This window comes from Scyliorhinus torazame, chromosome 2 (genome assembly GCF_047496885.1).
Source record: "Scyliorhinus torazame isolate Kashiwa2021f chromosome 2, sScyTor2.1, whole genome shotgun sequence".
Lineage (NCBI taxonomy): Eukaryota > Metazoa > Chordata > Chondrichthyes > Carcharhiniformes > Scyliorhinidae > Scyliorhinus > Scyliorhinus torazame.
Window position 1 is genome coordinate 256,718,643 of NC_092708.1, and position 21,216 is coordinate 256,739,858.

Below are 21,216 nucleotides of genomic sequence, written 5' to 3' on the forward strand. Positions count from 1 at the left end.
TGATTGACAAAATTTAACTACATTTTTATGTAGTCCAGGACAATAAAAATGTTTCTGGATTTTAGCTTGAGTTTTCCTTATCCCAAATAACCTCCCACATGCACCTCATGTGCAACTCGCAACACCTCCTTTCTATACCCTACCGGCAATACTACTTGATGAACTTCTGCCCACTTTTCATTCGCCTGCATATGTAAAGTTCTCCATTTTCTCATCAAGACATTACTTTTGCGGTAATAACACTCTGGTATAGAATCAGATTCCTCTTCCGTGTATGCTTTCTGATACATCCATTTTATTTCTACATCTTTCTGTTGTAACTTCGCCAATTTTCCTGAACTAAAAATATCTGCCTCATCCTCCACCTGTTCTTGTCCTTTTTCAACCATCTGATCAAAAATCGTTTCTAATAATTGCTCTTCAACTTCATCTTCACCTTTGATTTCTCCTCTTGTCTTAACCTGTGACTTTGCGACCTTGTTACCACACAATCCGGAAAAATCACAGGATATTTGTCCTTCAACACTTCAGTTGTCTGATTCTCCACTGGCTTATCAACCACAATAGGCATCACTCCCACCTGCAATCCAGCTATATCATTACCCAAGATAAACTGTATTCCTGGACAAGATAGTTTCTCTATCACTCCTACTACCACTTCACCACTCTTCAGTGGACTTTCCAACCTTACCTTATATAATGGAACACTACTCCTCTCACCCTGAATTCCACATATTACCACCTTTTCTGGCAACATTCTTCCCAAATGACATAACTCCTCATCTCTTTGCATTAAAGATTGACTAGCTCCCGTATCTCTTAAAATTGTGACTTATTTACCTGCTCCTCCTGATACACATGAGTAAACTTTACCCACACAAGTAAATTCTTCAAAGAGATCTGGCACATTCTTATCAATCACCTCTTGATCAGGCTGTACAATCTTTTGCACTTCCTTTGCTTCACTTGGGCTTTCCTTTACCAGTTTCACAAACCTCACTGTCTTATCCTGTATACCACATCAGCCTTCCCAGTGCTTTTCTTCAGCTACCAACACTGTGATTTTACATGGCCAAGTTTATTACAGTGTAAACATTTGAAACTTTTCATGTCTCTTCCACCCTCCTGGATTTATTTTTTAATCTGAGGTACACTTTCCTTATTATCTCCCATCAAATCACCTTTACTTTTACCACTTGAGTATTTCTCATGTCCCCAGTTTCTATCCCCCACAGGCTGAAACTGATGTCGGAAACCAATTTGATTTATGAACTAATTCATAATCATCTGCCATTTCTGCTGCTAACCTCACAATTTTAACCCTCTGCACTTCCACATGAGTTCTCACTACATCAGGAATTGAATTTTTAAACTCCTCCAAAAGTATAATTTCTCTGAGAGCTTCATAAGTTTGGTCTATTTTCAACGCCCTTATCCACCTATCAAGATTACTCTATTTAACCCTTTCAAACTCCATGTATGATTGACCAAATTCTTTCCTTAAATTTCTAAACCTTTGTCTGTAGGCTTCAGGCACCAGTTCATATGAAAGAGCTATTCCCGTACCAGCCTCCCTGAACAGGCGCCGGAATGTGGCGACTAGGGGCTTTTCACAGTAACTTCATTGAAACCTACTCGTGGCAGTAAGCGATTTTAATTTCATATGCACCCAAGATGGATTTTTTCACCTCCTCATACGGCTCAGACACCTCCTCCGGTAATGATGCAAACACTTCACTGGCCCTACCTATCCGCTTTGTTTGAATCAGTAATACCCACATGTCCAGTGGGCATTTCATTTGTTTAGCCACCTTCTCAAATGAAATAAAAAAAGCTTCCACCTCCTTCTCATCACACCTTGGCAATGCTTGGACATATTTAAATAGATTCCCACCAAGCCTTCGACTTTGATGCTCTTTCTCACTATCCTCATCAGTATCATCCTACTGTACGTTTCCCTTTACGCCTGTCAATTTTAACTGACTGTCATGTTTCATGGCCATTTTCTGAAGTTCAAACTCTCTCTCTTTGTCTATTTCTCTGATCTGTATCTCCCTTTCTCTTTTTTTTTGTTCTGCTAGGGCTATTCTTCCTTTTCTCCTTTCTCCGCTCCTTTTCTTTTTCCCCTCTTTCTTTTTCCTCTCTTTCGTATTCAAGCTGCTTTAATTTTTTCTCACATTCCATTTATTTAATTTGTAACTGAATTTTTGCCATTTCCAATGAGTCAAATTGCATCTCAGGCAACTTTAAATGCTTAGCCACCGCCATAATTATCTCATCTTTTTGCATGTTGTCAGGTAATGTTAACTGCAATGTTTTTGCCAAATCTAACACTCTGCTTTTAGTCTCTGACGGTAAGGTACTGCGTGTGACCGTCTCCGCCCCCAAAAACGTCAGGGCCTCTGAAAGAACCATTGTCCACAACTCACTCCCTATTTAAACTAAAGTACCACACCTGAAAAGCAACCACACTATGCTCACCCCTCACTGTCACTATGTTCACTAAGCCAATCCAATAGATAGACTTTTATCCCGGACGAGCCCCCAATTTGTTATGAGCTAGGGTTTGGGGAACCCCAAAGTGTATCATGGAGTTCACCTGACCCACAACTTTTAATAGATTGTGGTAAGGGGAGCACACCGCCCAGTCTACAGGGGAGAGTGGGGAGCAGCAGAAATTGAAAAGTATTGTTTGAAGCAAAACAATGTTTATTCTATGAACTCAAGTTAACTTTTTTAAAACATACAGTGAACATCTTCGCAACCATCAATTCAAATACAACCCCCAAAGAATACAACACTAAGTAATCCTTAATAACTTCCCAAACAACATCCAGAAGACAAAAGAAACACCTTTTAACAGAAGCACATTAGGTTTACATTCACTACTGAGAACATTTATAATTCTGAATTCACCAAATGATCAAGAGATAGTCTTTTCATGGCAGAGAGATCAACAATATACCTGCTCTGTCTGGCTTCAGCTTCAACACTGAAAACGAAACTAAAACACACCCTGCAGCAAACAGCCTAAAACAAAAGTAAAAGCTGACAGACAGCCCAGCTCCACCCACACTGACATCACTGCAGTAATAAACACCCATTTCTTAAATGTATTCTCACTACAGATATTTATATACACACCCATTTATAAACACCCATTTCTTAAAGGTACTCTCACATGGCAATAGCAGCAGAATTAGGCCACTCGGCCATCGAGTCTGCTCCGCCATTCAATTATGGCTGATATTTTTCTCATCCCCATCCTCCTGCCTTCTCCCTATAACCCCTGAATTGCTTATTCATCAAGAACCTATCTATCTCTGTCTTAAATACACCCAGTGATTTGGCATCCATAGCATTCTGCGGCAAAGTGTTCCACCCTTTGGCTGAAGATATTCCTCAGCTCTGTTTTAAAGGATCGTCCCTTTAGTCTGAGATTGTGCCCTCTGGTTCAAGTTTTTCCTACAAGTGGAAACATCCTCTCAACAAAGAACAAAGAAATGTACAGCACAGGAACAGGCCCTTCGGCCCTCCAAGCCCGTGCCGACCATGCTGCCCGACTAAACTACAATCTTCTACACTTCCTGGGTCCGTATCCTTCTATTCCCATCCTATTCATATATTTGTCAAGATGCCCCTTAAATGTCCCTATCGTCCCTGCTTCCACTACCTCCTCCGGTAGCGAGTTCCAGGCACCCACTACCCTCTGCGTAAAAAAACTTGCCTCGTACATCTACTCTAAACCTTGCCCCTCTCACCTTAAACCTATGCCCCCTAGTAATTGACCCCTCTACCCTGGGGAAAAGCCTCTGACTATCCACTCTGTCTATGCCCCTCATAATTTTGTATACCTCTATAAGGTCTCCCCTCGACCTCCTTCGTTCCAGTGAGAACAAACCGAGTTTATTCAATCGCTCCTCATAGCTAATGCCCTCCATACCAGGCAACATTCTGGTAAATCTCTTCTGCACCCTCTCTAAATCCTCCACATCCTTCTGGTAGTGTGGCGACCAGAATTGAACACTATACTCCAAGTGTGGCCTAACTAAGGTTCTATACAGCTGCAACATGACTTGCCAATTCTTATACTCAATGCCCCGGCCAATGAAGGCAAGCATGCCGTATGCCTTCTTGACTACCTTCTCCACCTGTGTTGCCCCTTTCAACGACCTGTGGACCTGTACTCCTAGATCTCTTTGACTTTCAATACTCTTGAGGGTTATACCATTCACTGTATATTCCCTACCTGCATTAGACCTTCCAAAATGCATTACCTCACATTTGTCCGGATTAAACTCCATCTGCCATCTCTCCGCCCAAGTCTCCAGACAATCTAAATCCTGCTGTATCCTCCGACAGTCCTCATCGCTATCCGCAATTCCACCAACCTTTGTGTCGTCTGCAAACTTACTAATCAGACCAGTTACATTTTCCTCCAAATCATTTATATATACTACAAAGAGCAAAGGTCCCAGCACTGATCCCTGTGGAACACCACTGGTCACAGCCCTCCAATTAGAAAAGCATCCCTCCATTGCTACTCTCTGCCTTCTATGGCCTAGCCAGTTCTGTATCCACCTTGCCAGCTCACCCCTGATCCCGTGTGACTTCACCTTTTGTACTAGTCTACCATGAGGGACCTTGTCAAAGGCCTTACTGAAGTCCATATAGACAACATCTACTGCCCTACCTGCATCAATCATCTTAGTGACCTCCTCGAAAAACTCTATCAAGTTAGTGAGACACGACCTCCCCTTCACAAAACCGTGCTGCCTCTCACTAATACGTCCATTTGCTTCCAAATGGGAGTAGATCCTGTCTCGAAGAATTCTCTCCAGTAATTTCCCTACCACTGAAGTAAGGCTCACCGGCCTGTAGTTCCCGGGATTATCCTTGCTACCCTTCTTAAACAGAGGAACAACATTGGCTATTCTCCAATCCTCTGGGACATCCCCTGAAGACAGCGAGGATCCAAAGATTTCTGTCAAGGCCTCAGCAATTTCCTCTCCAGCCTCCTTCAGTATTCTGGGGTAGATCCCATCAGGCCCTGGGGACTTATCTACCTTAATATTTTTTAAGACACCCAACACCTCGTCTTTTTGGATCACAATGTGACTCAGGCTATCTACACCCCCATCTCCAGACTCAACATCTACCAATTTCTTCTCTTTGGAATACTGATGCAAAGTATTCATTTAGTACCTCGCCCATTTCCTCTGGCTCCACACATAGATTCCCTTGCCTATCCTTCAGTGGGCCAACCCTTTCCCTGGCTACCCTCTTGCTTTTTATGTACGTGTAAAAAGCCTTGGGATTTTCCTTAACCCTATTTGCCAATGACTTTTCGTGACCCTTTCTAGCCCTCCTGACTCCTTGCTTAAGTTCCTTCCTACTTTCCTTATATTCCACGCAGGCTTCGTCTGTTCCCAGCCTTTTGAGCCCTGACAAATGACTCCTTTTTCTTTTTGACGAGGCCTACAATATCACTCGTCATCCAAGGTTCCCGAAAATTGCCGTATTTATCTTTCTTCCTCACAGGAACATGCCGGTCCTGTATTCCTTTCAACTGCCACTTGAAAGCCTCCCACATGTCAGATGTTGATTTGCCCTCAAACATCCGCCCCCAATCTATGTTCTTCAGTTCCCGCCTAATATTGTTATAATTAGCCTTCCCCCAATTTAGCACATTCATCCTCGGACCACTCTTATCCTTGTCCACCAGTACTTTAAAACTTACTGAATTGTGGTCACTGTTACCGAAATGCTCCCCTACTGAAACATCTACCACCTGGCCGGGCTCATTCCCCAATACCAGGTCCAGTACCGCCCCTTCCCTAGTTGGACTGTCTACATACTGTTTTAAGAAGCCCTCCTGGATGCTCCTTACAAACTCCGCCCCGTCTAAGCCCCTGGCACTAAGTGAGTCCCAGTCAATATTGGGGAAGTTGAAGTCTCCCATCACCACAACCCTGTTGTTTTTACTCTTTTCCAAAATCTGTCTACCTATCTGCTCCTCTATCTCCCGCTGGCTGTTGGGAGGCCTGTAGTATACCCCCAACATTGTGACTGCACCCTTCTTATTCCTGATCTCTACCCATATAGCCTCACTGCCCTCTGAGGTGTCCTCTCGCAGTACAGCTGTGATATTCTCCCGAACAAGTAGCGCAACTCCGCCTCCCCTTGGTCCACCACGTCCACTCTATCCAGGTCTCGCAGTATCCTGTAAGTTTAAATAAGATCCCCCCTCATCAGAAGTACATCCCTGCACACCAGAGGTAGAGGCAACCTGTTTCCGCACCCTGTGGCCTTTGATGCCTTTGGCGGATGTCCTCTGGAGGGCCTGGAGCCGGGGGAGAGAGGAGAACCTCCAGCACCTCCCCGACTGTGCCCGTAGAGCCCTGGGGGACTCCATGGGTCGCGGGGCAGCTGGAGTGAGCTCCAGCGGCTTTCGAGGCTCTAGATTGTCTGCAACATGGTCTTTACGCCCTGATCAATGCTCCTCCGTGACTGGGCCATGTTCTGGAGTGCTTCGGCAATGTCCACCTGCATCTGGGACATTATGTCGAGGCCCTGAGACATGGCTGTCACAGGCTGAGCTATGCCTTGGGATATGACCACTCAGGTTGCGGTCAGCTCTAGGTTTTCACTGCAGTCGCCACCAGAGCAGTGTTGTCCTCGGTGCCACGCTGGTTGGCACCATTGCCTGAAGCCTTTGAGACTCCTCCATCGGCCTTGCAATCACTGGAATGTCGCTGATACCCCCTCCTGAATCTCACGGTTGTGATCTATCATCTGCATCAGTTCTGGGAGAACCATGTCCAGAGGCTTGGCATGTAGCTGTGTCTTGGGATACAGCAGACCTCCGGCTGCTGTCTCCCTTGGATGTGCCTGCCTCCACCTGATGTGCCTCAGAGAGTGTGTGATGCTCACCAAATTGTGCTCCAGAGCCTTTCCGCTAATATCGACTCAGATATGTAGCTCTTCCCTGGTGGAAGGTGGGGTTGATCGCTGTGATGCCTCGCCGGTAGTCTCCTCTGAGCTCTATTCCGAGGTGTTCTCCTGAGTGGCAGGGGGAGTACAACTCCGGATGCCCGACTTCATCAGAAGGAGATCCTGCTAGATAATGGGCATGTGGTCAGTGAAAGGGAAGGATCATTTTGCCTGACATGAACAACTCACTTTGAGACAGGTCATCTGGGTGATGCGGGTGGTGGACAAGCACGAAGATCGGATGTGGGGAGGGTGTGAAGTATCAGTCCGTCAATTTGTGTGTGGGGGTGGGGGGAATTTGAGGGGTGCCAGGGTAGAGTTGATTACTTACAGTTGCAGTTCGGATTGCCAGGGTGGCACTGTCATGGGCCAGGTCCTGGGGGTGTCCACACCCATGAAAGGAGGGTGGAGGGGGTATAAAGGGTTGGGGGTGTGCAGGGTGAGTATGAAAGGGCTTCTGGAAGGATGGGGTTGTGAAGTTTGGGGGTCCCGTGATGGGGGCCCTGAAGGGGGTGTGGAAAGGCCCAAAAAGGGGGGTCCTCAGCCACCCCATAGTCATCATTTTGACGGGGGGAGTTAATGCCCATAAAATAATAATAATCATAATTGCTTAATGTCACAAGTAGGCTTGAATGAAGTTACTGTGAAATGCCCCAAGTCGCCACATTCCGACGCCTGTTTGGGGAGGCCGGTATTGGGAATTGCACCCACGCTGCTGGCCTTTTTCTGCATTACAAGCCAACTGTTAGCCCATTGTGCTAAACCAGCTTCTAATATGTGTGGGGGGGAGGGTGACATAGCCCCTGGGTGGGAGGCTCGCTTTCAAAATGGCAGCCCGATCTCTGAGGAGCCGATTTGGCCAGTGAGTTCAGCTCCCCAGTGATGAAAATAATTCCAAGTGTGAGCTTAAATCGGGGAAAAACTCCCCATGGCCCGAAAAGTGACCGCAAGTGTGGTTACATAGCAGTGGGGAATCCAAAACTAAAACGGGTTAAAGGGATATAGGGCACAGACCAGGAGATGGATTTGAGACCAGGAAGGGATCAGCCATGATCTGATTTGAATGATGGAGCAGGCTCAAAGGGCTGAATTGCCTACTTCTGCTCCTAATTCCTATGTTCTTAACTCGCAGTCAGAGTCGGAGGGAAACTCCCAGAAAAATCTGCCACAAGTGACACTTAGAAACCTTTCCGTTAGATTGCGTCCTCAGTAAGCATGTAGATTAAAATCTCCCATGATTATCACTATGCTTTCTGACAAGCTCCCTTTATTTCTTATTTTATATCCACTATTAGGGGAGATGGCTCCCAATAGTGCCTTCTTGCGGTTACCATTTCTCATCTCTACCCAAACTGTTCAACATCCTGGTTTCCTGAACTTGGGGCATCTTTCTGCATTATGCTAATACAACCATGGACGAACAGAACCACCCCTGCACATTTTCCTTTCTTCCTAAATGTCTCGTACCCCAATATTCAGGTGCCAATCCATGTCCTCCTGAAGCCATGTCTATGTAATTGCTATCAAATCTGACTTATTTATTTTTATGTGGGCTTTCAGTTCTGTTTTATTTTGAATGCTTAGTGCATTCAGATATAGAGTCTTTAGTTTTATCCTTTTAGTAACTTTTAATCTCTGAGATTTGTACTCTTTATCCCTTCTCACCATCTAATAATAATATCCATAATAATGACTTTCTCTATACTTAGGTTTACCACATCTTCCCAAATAAGATCCCTTGCCACCACTATTTAGTTTTAAATCCTCTCTATTTCCATAGTTACGTAGCTCGCAAGAACACTGTCCTCGGCATGGTTCAGGCATAGACCGCCCCAACAGTGCAGATCCCACTTACCCCGGTATTAGTGCTAGTGCCCCACAAACCGGAACCCACTTCTCCTGCACCAGTCTTTGAGCCACGCATTGTCCCTATCTGATTTGTCTGAGGCGAATTTGCATGTCACTCAGGTAATAATCCTGAGAATATGACCCTTGAAGATCTGGTTCTTAGCGCCAAGATCCTCATACTGACTATGGGAAACCGCCTTCCTTGTATTGTCTGTATCAATCACAACTGAATCCCCTCTCTCGACTACAGGTTCCTCTCCAGTCCCAGGTAAATGTCCCAGGGGCAGCACGGTAGCGCAGTGGTTAGCACAGAGGTCGATTCCTGGCTTGTGTCATTATCTGTGTGGAGTCTGCACATTTCTTCCCGTGTCTGCATGGGTTTACCCCGGGGGCTCCAGTTTTCTCCCACAAAGACCCAAAAGATGTGCTTGTTAGGTGAATTGGACATCCTGAATTCTCCCTACGTGTACCCGAACAGGCGCCATAGCGTGGAGAGAGGTAAAGTGAGATAGACAGCGGCCATGGGGCAGGAGGGGAAGCGATCATGGAGTGTAGGAGGCAGAGTATGTGATAGGTGTGTCTGTGTGAAAGAGGGGTGTGTGTGGGAGAAAGAGGAGGGGTTATGTTTGTGAGAGAGGGAGGGGCATGTGTGTTAAGAGAGAGGAGTATGTGTGTGTGTGAGGGATGAGTCTGGGGAAAAAAGGGAGTGTTAGTCTTTCTGATATATGAATCCATCTCTTCGCTCCCAACATTAAACAAACTTGTGAACAAAACAGCATCTCCCCCCCCCCCCCTCCATTAAAATGACAAGAGGAATGCAAGACTTAAAAACTTTGTGGATGAAAGATCTTTTCTGATTATAATAAATGTATACATAAAAGAAATAGAAAAGACTTTTGTAAATTTGTTTTTGTATGTTTCACCTATTGGACAAAAACAATCTTGTTTTGTGATTTAACTCTTCAACGTAAGAATGTTCCTTAGGGGTTCCGTCAGTAATCTTGGGAGGTCAAAAGGGTGGACCAGTTTGGGAAATCTTGGCTTAGAAGTACCTTCTAAACCCCTGTGAAAAGATCAGCTCTCCCTCCTCCTTCATCAAGTGTTCTTGCGCTGACTCTGAGAACATGGGAACCTTTTTTCTGCTCTACTTCATCATCTCTCAGTTTTTTCCTGTTCACCAAGTCTCCCCCAGCCACTTTGCACTGAGCATGCAGCCACTCAGTCCTACATTTAGCACTGGGTTGCACGCACCACCAAGGGGTTGGGCAGCCAGCATCAACTCGATTGGGCACCCTCCGTATCTATTTTTAATATGTGGGTGATTGTGTGCATGTTTGCATGCATGGAAAACAGTGTGTCCTACAGAGTACCTGAATCTTACAAATCAGTAGCATAGTTTATTGATGCATCAGTGGCCCAAATCGTTTGTGAGTGAAGCTGTTGCTCGCAACCATTGTCCCATTTTGTGTTTCTTTTGACTTCTGAGACATGAGCTCTGACCGTCTTTACCCTGGTGTGATAAAGTTCTCCCTTTCTGTCTCTCCAGGCATTGCTTTTGTTACTATCCAATTGCAGGGGTTGCCAGTTCCACTTCAAGTAAACAGCATTACTAATGAGGGATCACACAGTTCAGGGACTGATAATTCTTTCTGCCCTCAGTCTGGTCTCAGTCAAAGGCTGAGTCGGATTGATAGTTATTCTTTTAGTTTATTTCAACCAGCTTGCAAGCCTCACTCACCCTGACAAATACCAGAGACCACAGCCTCTGACTTCTCCAGAGTGAGTGAACAAAGGGAGACAAAGCATGTGTTCTCATATACATTCATGTAGCATCAAGTTTCACATACACCCGACCAAATAAGGTAATGGTAACGAATACAAGATTCTCATATGTCTTTCTCCCACATTCCTTGACCTGGCCATATAACCTGATTTTCACAATTACTGATCCTGATAGGCCCACAATACATTCCTCAGCCCTGGGGCCCCTTTCTCCCAGCATCCTTTGCGCAAAGAACCGGTCCTAATGGTTACCCATCCCCCTCCCGGCCATGCTTTGCCCAGCCCCTTTGTCCATTCCCTGCAACCCCAATTAATGTCTATAAATGCACTATCCTAATCTTCTGCTTTCCTACATTGGGGTATACCTCTACACTACCCTAACTGGTCATCCCAGTATAATGCCCTTTTCTTAGTTCAATTCCTCAGGCCGACCTCTGTACAGTCGAGCACCAGTCCTCCTGGGACTGAGGTAGTAGATGCTGGATCAGCTGATTGGGTGCAAGGGAAACACTATAAATCAGAAGCCTTCCCGGGCACTGATCTCCTTGATCCTGAAGCGGGACAAGGATCCCCTGCAGTGTGGGTCTTACAGGCCGATTTCGTTGCTAAACGTAGATGCCAAGGTGCTGGCGAAGGTCTTAGCCTTGAGGATTGTGTGTCGCGGGTCATCCATGAAGACCAGACTGGGTTCGTGAAGGGGAGGCAGTTGAACGCGAATGTACGGAGGCTTCTGAGCGTTATGATGCCGGTGAGGGAGGGGGAGGCAGAGATAGTGGTGGCGATGGACGCTGAGAAAACCTTTGATAGGGTAGAGTGGGGGTACCTGTGGGAGGTTCTGAAGAGGTTTGGGTTTGGGGAGGGGTTTGTCAGGTGGGTTAGGCTGTTGTATGAGGTCCCGATGGCAAGTGTGGCCACGAATAGGAGGAGGTGTGAGTACTTTCGGTTGCACCGAGGGACGAGGCAGGGGTGTCCCCTGTTCCCCCTGCTCTTCACACTGGCGATTGAACCCCTGGCTATGGCACTGAGGGAGTCGAGGAACTGGAGGGGGTTGATGCGGGGTGGGGAGGAGCATAGGGTGTCACTCTATGCGGACGACTTGCTGCTATATGTGGCGGACCCAGAGGGGGGAATGCCGGAGGTAATGAGGATCCTCAGGGAATTCGGGGATTTCTCAGGGTACAAGCTCAACATGGGGAAGAGTGAGCTGTTTGTGGTTCACCTAGGGGACCAGGAGAGGGGGATTGGCGAGCTCCCACTAAAAAGGGCGGAGAGGAGCTACAGTTATTTGGGGGTCCAGGTGGCCAGGAGCTGGGGGGCCCTGCATAGGCTTAATTTCACAAGGCTGGTGGAGCAAATAGAGGAGGAGTTCAAGAGTTGGGATGCGTTGCCGGTGTCCTTGGCGGGTATGGTGCAGTCAGTTAAAATGACGGTGCTCCCAAGGTTTTTGTTCCTGTTCCAGCGCCTCCCCGTGTTTATCCCGAAGGCCTTTTTTAGGCGGGTCAACAGGAGTATAATGGGGTTTGTGTGGGCGCGAGGGACTCCGAGGGTGAGAAGGGTGTTCCTGGAGCGGAGTAGAGATATGGGAGGGGGGTCTGGCGCTGTCCAACCTCTGTGGGTACTACTGGGCCGCCAATGCGACGATGGTGCGCAAGTGGGTGATGGAGGGGGAGGGGGCTGCATGAAAGAGGCTGGAGACGGCGTCTTGTGTGGGTACGAGTCTGGGGGCGCTGGCAACAGTGCCGCTGCCGTTCCCTCCAAGGAGGTATACCTGGGGGCAGTGGAGGTGGCACAGGGGGGGAAGTTGGGGCCTCGGTGTGGACCCCAATACGGGGAACCACCGGTTTGTCCCAGGGAGAACAGATGGAGGGTTTTCGGGGTGGCACAGGGCAGGGATACGAAGGTTGGGGGACCTATTTGTGGACAGGAAGTTCGCGAGCCTGGGTGAGCTGGAGGAGAAGTACAGGCTCCCCCCCAGGGAACACCTTCAGGTACTTACAGGTAAGGGCGTTTGCCAGGCGGCAGATGGTGGAATTCCCGCGGCTGCTGCCACGCACAGTACAGGACAGGATGCTCTCGCGGGGGTGCTGGATGGGAGTGGGGAAGATCTCGGAAACTTACCAGGTGATGCAAGAGGAGGAGGAGGCCTCGGTGGTGGAGTTGGAAGGTAACTGGGAGGAGGAGTTGGGAGAGGAGATCGAGGAAGGGACGTGGGCAGATGCCCTAGGGAGGGTGAATTCTCCCTCATTGTGCGCGAGGCTCAGCCTCATACAGTTTACGGTGTTGCACAGGGCACACATGACCGGGACAAGGATGAGTTGGTTCTTTGGGGGCGAGGACAGGTGTGTCAGGTGCTTGGGGAGTCCAGCGAATCACACCCATATGTTCTGGGCATGCCCAGCGCTGGAGGAATTTTGGAGGGGTGTAGCGAGGGCAGTGTCGAGGGTGGTAGGTTCCAGGGTCAAGCCGGGCTGGGGGCTCGCAATATTTGGGGTGGCAGAGGAGCCGGGAGTGCAGGAGGAGAAAGAGGCCGGTATTCAGGCCTTTGCGTCCCTGGTAGTCCGGCGGAGGATTCTCCTTCAGTGGAAGGATGTGAGACCCCCAAGCGTGGAATCCTGGATCAACGATATGGTGGGGTTTATTAAGTTGGAGAGGGTGAAATTCGCCTTGAGAGGGTCGGTACAAGGGCTCGTTAGGCGGTGGCAACCGTTCTTGGACTTCCTGGCAGAACGGTAGACATTGGTCAATGGCAGCAGCAGCTCGGGTGGGGGGGGGGGGGTGCGGGGGTTTACTTTGTTTTTGTTATTTACACTGAGGGGGTGTATGTATTAAGTTGGGGTGTTAATGTTAATTTATTATTTACGTACAGGGGGGAGGGGGCATGGAGGGTTGCGTTTTTGGACTGTGTTTTGTACTTAACCCTGTTGGGTTCCTTTTTCATTTTGTTATTGATATTTTATGAAAACCTTATTGAAAATTATTTTTTTTTAAAAATACATCAGAAGCCTCAATCATTTCAATTGGTAAGAAATGGTACATCTTTACTTTGCTGAACTTTTTCCACAGTATATTTTAGAGTAGCAACGAATGTGTATTCCTATATTTTCTGCAGGATTGCATTTCACTTCTTATCGTCCTGTGCAAAGTGTTTGGAACATGATATTGAGAGTGTGTTGGTCCCATGAGTGGAGGGACAGAAATGTGACCTGATGAAAGTACCAGATGGTTGTAGACCAGTGTGTCAGGGGTTGTGTAGACCGGTGTGTCAGGGGGTGTGTAGACCAGTGTGTCAGAGGTGGTGTTGCCCAATATCTCTGGGAATTAGTCAGGATTTACCAGGTATAGATCCCTGGATAATCCAGCATCCACCACCCACCCCACCCAGCCAGCCTCTTTGGGACAAGAAAACATCTGAGGGAGCAACGTGGTTGAGGTTGCATGAGCACATGACAAGGTTAACTGACATCATAAGAAATAGGAACAGGAGTAGGCTATTCGGCCCCCACGTGTTTGCTCCGAGATCATGGCTGGATCTGAATGGAGCCCCCCTCCACCTTGACTCCCTTGTCAGTCAAAACTCTGTCTAGCTTAGCCATAGATATATTCAATGACCTACCCCTCCATTGCTTTCTGGAGAAGAGAACTCAAAAAACTAACGGCCAGTGAGAGAAGAAGTTCCTCCTAGCCTCTAAATTAATTAGAAACTGTGTCCTCTATTTCTAAATTCCTCCCACAAGAGGAAATATCTTCTCAGGATTTAACCTGTCCAGACCCCTTCAGAATCTTTTATATTTAAGTAAGATCACCTTTAATTCTTCTAAATTCCAGTGAGTATATAGGCCAAACTTGCTCAACTTTCCTCATAAGGCAAACCTTTCATCCCAGAAATCCGCCAAAGGAACCTTCTCTGAACCTTTTTTGCTGAAAATATATCCCTCCTTAAGTAAGGAGACCAAAACTGCGCACTGCACTTTAGGTATCACCTTACCAATGCCCTGTACAGTTGTAACAAGACTCCCTACTTTTATACTCCATCCCCCTTACAATAAATACCAACGTTCAATTTACCTTCCTAATTACTTGAAATATCTTCATGCTATCCTTTGTGATTCATGTAGAAGGACACCCAGGTCGCTCTGTACTGCAGCATGCTACAATCTCCATTTAAATAGTATTCTGCTGTTCTATTCTTCCAAACAAAGTAGACAGCCTCATATTTTCCCACATTATATTCCATCTGCCCCATTTTACCCCACTTACTTAACCCATCTATGTTCCTTTCAATTATCCTCCTCACAGCTTGCTTTCCTGCCTATCTTCATATCATCAGTAAAGTTGGCGACAATACAGTTGATTCCTTCATCCAATCATTAATATAAATGATAGATAGATTAAGTCCCAGCACTGATCCTTTTTGGCATATCATTAGCTACAGTTTGCCTTTGTGAAAATTACCCTTTTTATCCTGACTCTGTTTCCTGTTAGCTAGCCGGTCCTCTCTGCTAATACATTACCCAAACACTCATGAGCTCTTGTGTAGTAACCTTTTATTTGACACACTATCATAAGCCTTTTGGAAATCCAAATGCATTACATCTACTGGTTTCTCTTATCCACCCTGCTTGTTACACCTCCTAGAGCTCTAATAAATGTTGTAAATCATGATTTCCCTTTCACAAAACCACATTCACTCTACTTGTTTCTATTTTGATTTTCATTATTTGACATAATTTGAGACAGACTGGTTACTGTTGCGAGGCTTTGGGTTTCCAGGATTTGATTGAAATGAAACAACAACATAGGCCTAGTGATGGTCCTTGCAGTTCCTGACATGTTGCTTTTCTCATTGTTCACCGATGGAGGCACTAAATAATGGCCAAACACTTCACTGGAATGCAGATAGGAGGGTAATTCATTCAAGCTGATGTTGCATACTTCACAGTAACCACTTAAAGAACAATGGTAGATAATAGAATATGTTGCTTGCACATCCTGTAACTAGTGACATGGAAGATAGGAATCCAGAGAAAAATAACTTATTTGTAAACTGTTGCTACAGTGTAACTTGATGGTACCCACAGAGCATCAGTAACTCAATTACATGTTTAATTCTTTTCTATCTCACTCCAGATAATAAAAGTTCTTCCTTCCTGATGCCAAGAATAGTGAATGTAACCTCGCTGGCTACTGGGGATCCATCATCGCTGAATCTGGAAGGGATGAGCGATTCCTTTGCAGAAGTGGATCCTCAAGCTCTTGACTTCAGCATGAAAGGGAAGAAACAGTGTACAGCGCAAGGACAGAAAAGTTGCACAGACAGTAAAAGAACATCTAACCTAAAGAACAGCTCACAAGTAACCGGGGAGTTTACTGTACTTGGTGAAAAAGAGGTAATGCCATTTCTTTTTGTGTCGTCAGAGGCTTCAGAGAGCGAACATCACCAGCAACAAACACAGCAGGCTGCAACATCTCGTGCAATGGGCTCTGACAAGGTCAGTAGTTCGCCACAGGCAATGGATATGTCTGATTCGCCTGACCGCATTGCAGTGTCTTGCACAGAGAAGGTCTGGACTGGAGAGGAGACTTTGACTGGGTCAGCATCAACAACCGGAGTAATTCTCGGAGATAAATTGGAGCTTCAGGTGATGAGCAGTCAGATACCAACATGCAGTACCGGTAAAACTATTGGGCTGAGTGATGGAGATGCAGAACTATCATCATCTCAGCTACTTGAACCATTGTTGAAAGCAAATGGCACAACAACTGGTGAAATGGACACTGAGGGATATGAGCCATTCACTTCACTTTTAAATGAGCTTTCATTTTTAAACCAGCAGTTCTCTGACGACGAGGAAGATCCAGATGCATCTTCAATGTCTGATCACCGGGCATTGGGCTTTATTGATGCTGGAAATCAAGGAGACGACATGGATGAATTGTCTTTGATCCACGGGCCAATAAGACTTGTGGACATTGATGGTACTGGTGAAGCCACTGAACTGAAGAGAGTGTCAGAAAGGGAGAGTGGTGGCTCCACTAGCCCTCTTGTATTGCAGTTGGAAGGGGAGGACTTAAATGTTGAGCAGCTGCTTAGTGGTGGGATGCCTGTGGATTCTCAAAATGAGTTGGAAGATGGCACACTGGACTTTGAGGGCATTCCTACTTGTGATGCAGCCAGTTCGGTAAATGTTTCCCCACCCCCACTCATACACATGAAGGCACCCTCACCTTCAAACATTGAGGTCCCAAGCAGTTTAGACATGCTTTGGAGACCAATGCCTAAGTTGGCACCCCTTGGTTTAATCAGGATATCTGGAAAGGGTGAATCAGTAGCATTGACTGAACAGACTTCAGAGAATAACAAACCTATGCCTGCACTAGCACGGATTTCACCTCCACAACAAACCAACGCAGAGAGTCCAAGCAGTTTTTCAGGAGAACACTACAATTCCTTTGTGAAAGAATGATCAAACGGCTGCTTAGAAATTACTCTCTTTTTGCTAGCTTTTGAGGATTCTTCACAGAAACCTAATATACTGTTGGATCTCTCCAGTGAGTTTAAATATGAAATTGAAATGAATGCAAAGTGAATAAAATTTTGCCGATCTGTGATGATCATGCAGGGAGTGTTATTAAAGTAACCAATGAAATCTGTTTTATCTGGGAAGTCACCAGATAATAAAACTCCTGTACAATTTTCAGCTACTTTTCCCTGTGAATTTGTGGTGATCACTCAGCTGATTGCCGTAGTGTGATAATTCACAGGGAACTGAGCTGAAATTGGGCATTTTGAAGCTAGGTTTTATGATGTGGAATCTTCCTTTGAAATCATATCTGGACTTTGTACGGTTTCTAAACATGTCACCTTAAGCATGAAGATGCTGAGCATAACTTCCTGGGTGGGTGAATAAACAACTTTTGTATGTAGCGTGTATAGTATGGAGACTAAAGCTTTGCAAGAGCAATCATTCAGCTGTAATAAAAACTGACTTTATTTTCGTGGTTTTATTAACCTAATGTTCTGAACAGCTCAGGAGGTGCTGATGTATTCGAAATGCACCAAACCTTGCTTTTGGATTTCCTAGTATGGAGCAAATGAGATTTGAATATAATCGATTGTGTTCATACTGATGAAAATGAATTGATTTATGATGAGTATAAGAAGAGATAAAATCTGATTTTTGGTGTGTCTTGGATAATATGTAAATACTGTATTACATATTTTTAAAACTACATGGTGAAATAGAGATTTCTTTCTCGGGTGGTTTTTTTGTTTTCTTTTGTTGAGATCCCACTTACCTTTTTAGAAAACAGACACTGCGAACACAGACCTAATTAGAATCTCCCGGTGTATGTGATAAGAAGGCATGCTTGACCTTGCAATAAAACCAGTTAAACCAGGTTTGTTTGCTTTTAACATGTGTTGTATGCATTAAGCCTTTTGTAATTTGATGTATTGGTGACTGCATTGAAGCAAATAACTTTTTCTTGTGTTTTATTTGGATTTTGATTAGGAATGAAGGACTGTGTACTCCATGGAATTTACTCCTGAAACGGTACTGAACCAGATCGCTTCACTCATTTATTCAATCCCTGCATACAAAGATTAAAATGAGGGCAGCACGGTGGCACAGTGGTTAGCACTGCTGCCTTATGGCGCCGAGGACCTGGGTTCAATGCTGACCCTGGGACACTATGGGCGGGATTCTCTCAGGCCGGGGCCGGGCCAGAGAATCCCTGCAACCGGCGTGATTCGAGCCGCGACACCGGCTCTGCGGAGAATCGGCGACATTGGCGTCGGCGTGGTTGGCACAGCGCCGGTCAGCGCCGATTCTCGACCCGGGATGGGCCGATCAGCTGTCGTAAAAAAAAAGCCGAGTCCCGCCGGCGCTTTCCACACCTGCTCTCAGCCAGCGGGAACTCAGCGTGGAAGGATCGGGGGCCGGCCTGGGAGGAGGGGTCCGACCCCGGGGGAGGGGGGCCTCTGATGTGGCCTGGCCCGCAATCGGGGCCGGCCTCTGGCTGGGGGCCTCCTTTCTTCCGCACCGGCCCCTGTAGCCCTGCGTCGGGGCCGGCACGTTGAAGGGAGCCATTGTGCATGCACGGACTCCGCGGCGCCCAGTTGACGCCGGGTTCAGCAGCTGCAGCGGCATGAACCACTCCAGTGCTGTGCTGGCCCCCTGTAGGGGCCAGAATTGCTGATCCTGAGACCATGTTGACGCCTTCGAGAAACGTGACGGTGTTTCTGACGGCGTCAACTCTTAGCCTCAGGATCACAGATTCCCGCCCCGTCTGTATGGAGTTTGCACATTCCCCCCCCCCCCCCCCGTGTCTGTATGGGTCTCCCCCCCACAACCCAAAGATGTGCAGGGTAGGTGGATTGGACACGCTAAAACTGTCCCTCAATTTAAAAAAATTTAAAAATTTCTTCATAATACAAAGATTAAAATAAGCCCTCTTTGGAACCCTTTCCCACCTAGGGGAGAATTGCAGGGCACAGCAGGGAAGGATTGGGCATGAGGAAGCCCAGGGGATTATTATAAAATGAGAATGGTATTGAAGACAGGGAATGGGGGTGCTGATGACAGTTGAGGAGATGGGGCTGTGACCCTAAAGAGTCTGGAAATTGGAGGGGGGTGTCACTAAGAAAAGAAAACCTGTCCAGAGGACAGTAGCAATAGGCCAGCAAGAAAAAGGAGATAGTAGTGGCCTGGGGAGATAACTCAAAGTGCAAAATGCCATGGATGCAATATCGGTCAAGTCTGAAGGGCACATTGTACTAGGAACAAAAAAGGACATGGGATCAACCGGGAGGGTGTGCGGGGAGGGAGGAATGGGATGAGAGCCTTTTCCCATTTAAGCCCTTGGAAAATGAGGTGCAATATTTTACCTCCCAAGTGGAACTATATAGAAATATTGCAGCACAAGAACAAAATAAGGGAAGCACAAAGATGAGCAGAAGAGAAATCAAAGAAAAGAAATGGAAATGAAAAACTGACACTCAATGGGGAGACATCAGGTGGGTGAAAGACTGCTTAAAGGGTGGTATGATAGCACAGTGGTTAGCACTGTTGCTTCACAGCGCCAGGGTCCCAAGTTCAATTCCCAGCTTGGGTCACTGTCTGTGCTCGGGGGGGGGTCTGGCCCTGGGAGTTGCCCCCACGGTGCCCTGGCCCGCGATCGGGGCCCACTGATCCGCGGGCGGCTGTAGCGGTCCGCCATTGCCGGTGCAGAGCCGAAGCCCTCTGCACATGCGATGGGATGACGGCAACACGCTGGTGCTCCCGCGAATGCGCCAACTGGCAAGGCCCTTCGGCGCCGGTTGGTGTGGCGCCAAGCCCCTTCCCCGCCAGCCGGCACGGCGCAAACCACTCTGGGGCCGGCCTAGCCCCTGAAGGTGCGGAGGATTCCACACCTTTGGGGCGGCTCGACACCAGAGTGGTTCACGCCATTCCTTCCCGCCACAGTTGCCTGCCCCGCCGATTACGGCAGAATCCCGCCCGTGCTGTTAGGTAATTTTGGCATTCTGAATTCTCCCTCTGAACAGGCGCCAGAATACGGCGACTCGGGGCTTTTCACAGGAACTTCATTGCAGTGTTAATATAAGCCAGCTTGTGACAATTAAGGTTATTATAAATTCACCAGAAGAAATGTCATGCAGGAGCCATGAGTTATATATTGAAGGCTTGTATCTACTATACACATGTAGGCCACACTTCCTGTCTACGTATAGGACTTCAAGATGTGGACAGCACAATTGCTTCACAGCTCCAGGGTCACAGGTTCGATTCCGGCTTCGATCACTGTCTGTGCGGAGTCTGCACATCCTCCCCGTTTGTGCGTGGGTTTCCTCCGGGTGCTCCGGTTTCCTCCCACAGTCCAAAGATGTGCAGGTTAGGTGGATTGGCCATGATAAATTGCCCTTAGTGTCGGGTGGGGTTACTGGGTTATGGGGATAGGGTGGAGGTGTTGACCTTGGGTAGGGTGCTCTTTCCAAGAGCCGGTGCAAACTCGATGGGCCAAATGGCCTCCTGCACTGTAAATTCTATGATAATCTATGCTTTTACCGCATTCGTTTTACTGAGTGGTGCAAGTAAACCGACAGCAAATTCAAACTGAAGTGCGCAGCATACAAAACAAAAGTGAGGAAAACAGTTTTGAAAAACGATCGTGTTGATAAAACTGAGTAATCATCATTAACTAGTCTGGAGAACTTGCCAACAGAAAGAAAATTGAAACTAACAGAACTTTTGATGTTTCATTTGAAGATTTAAAGCTACAAACCACGGGCGCGATTCTCCGCTCCCACGCCGGTTGGGAGAATCGCCTGGCACGCCATTTTTCCCCGCGACGCCTGTCCGACACCCTCCCGCGATTCACCCAAGCAGAGAGAACGGCCCCGTCGAGTTCCGCGCGGCGCAGGCCGGAGAATCACCCGAGACACCCAAAATGGCGATTTTCCGCCACCCCCGCTATTCTCAGGCCCGGGTGGGCCGAAGTCCCAACGCCGTGACCCCAGTTCACGCTGTCGCCGTTCACACCTGCTATTTAAAGTCGTCAGCCAGTCGTGCTGGCTGATGCTGAGCAGTGAGGAGG

General features: G+C 47.1%; 1 protein-coding gene across 3 annotated transcripts in view; it reads left to right on the forward strand.

Annotated features, from left to right (window-relative positions):
• mgaa (MAX dimerization protein MGA a) overlaps positions 1-18,022 on the forward strand; it is a 202,174-nt gene extending 184,152 nt beyond the window's left edge. For 2 of the 3 annotated variants that reach the window (XM_072486181.1, XM_072486180.1), the window contains exon 23: positions 15,751-18,021. In XM_072486181.1, the coding sequence (XP_072342282.1) occupies positions 15,751-17,087 (1,337 nt within the window). In that variant the 3' untranslated portion in view covers positions 17,088-18,021. Of the gene's footprint in view, positions 1-15,750 lie in introns of all 3 variants that reach the window. The other variant, XM_072486179.1, reaches the window with a different exon arrangement.
• The last annotated feature ends 3,194 nt before the right edge of the window (positions 18,023-21,216 follow it).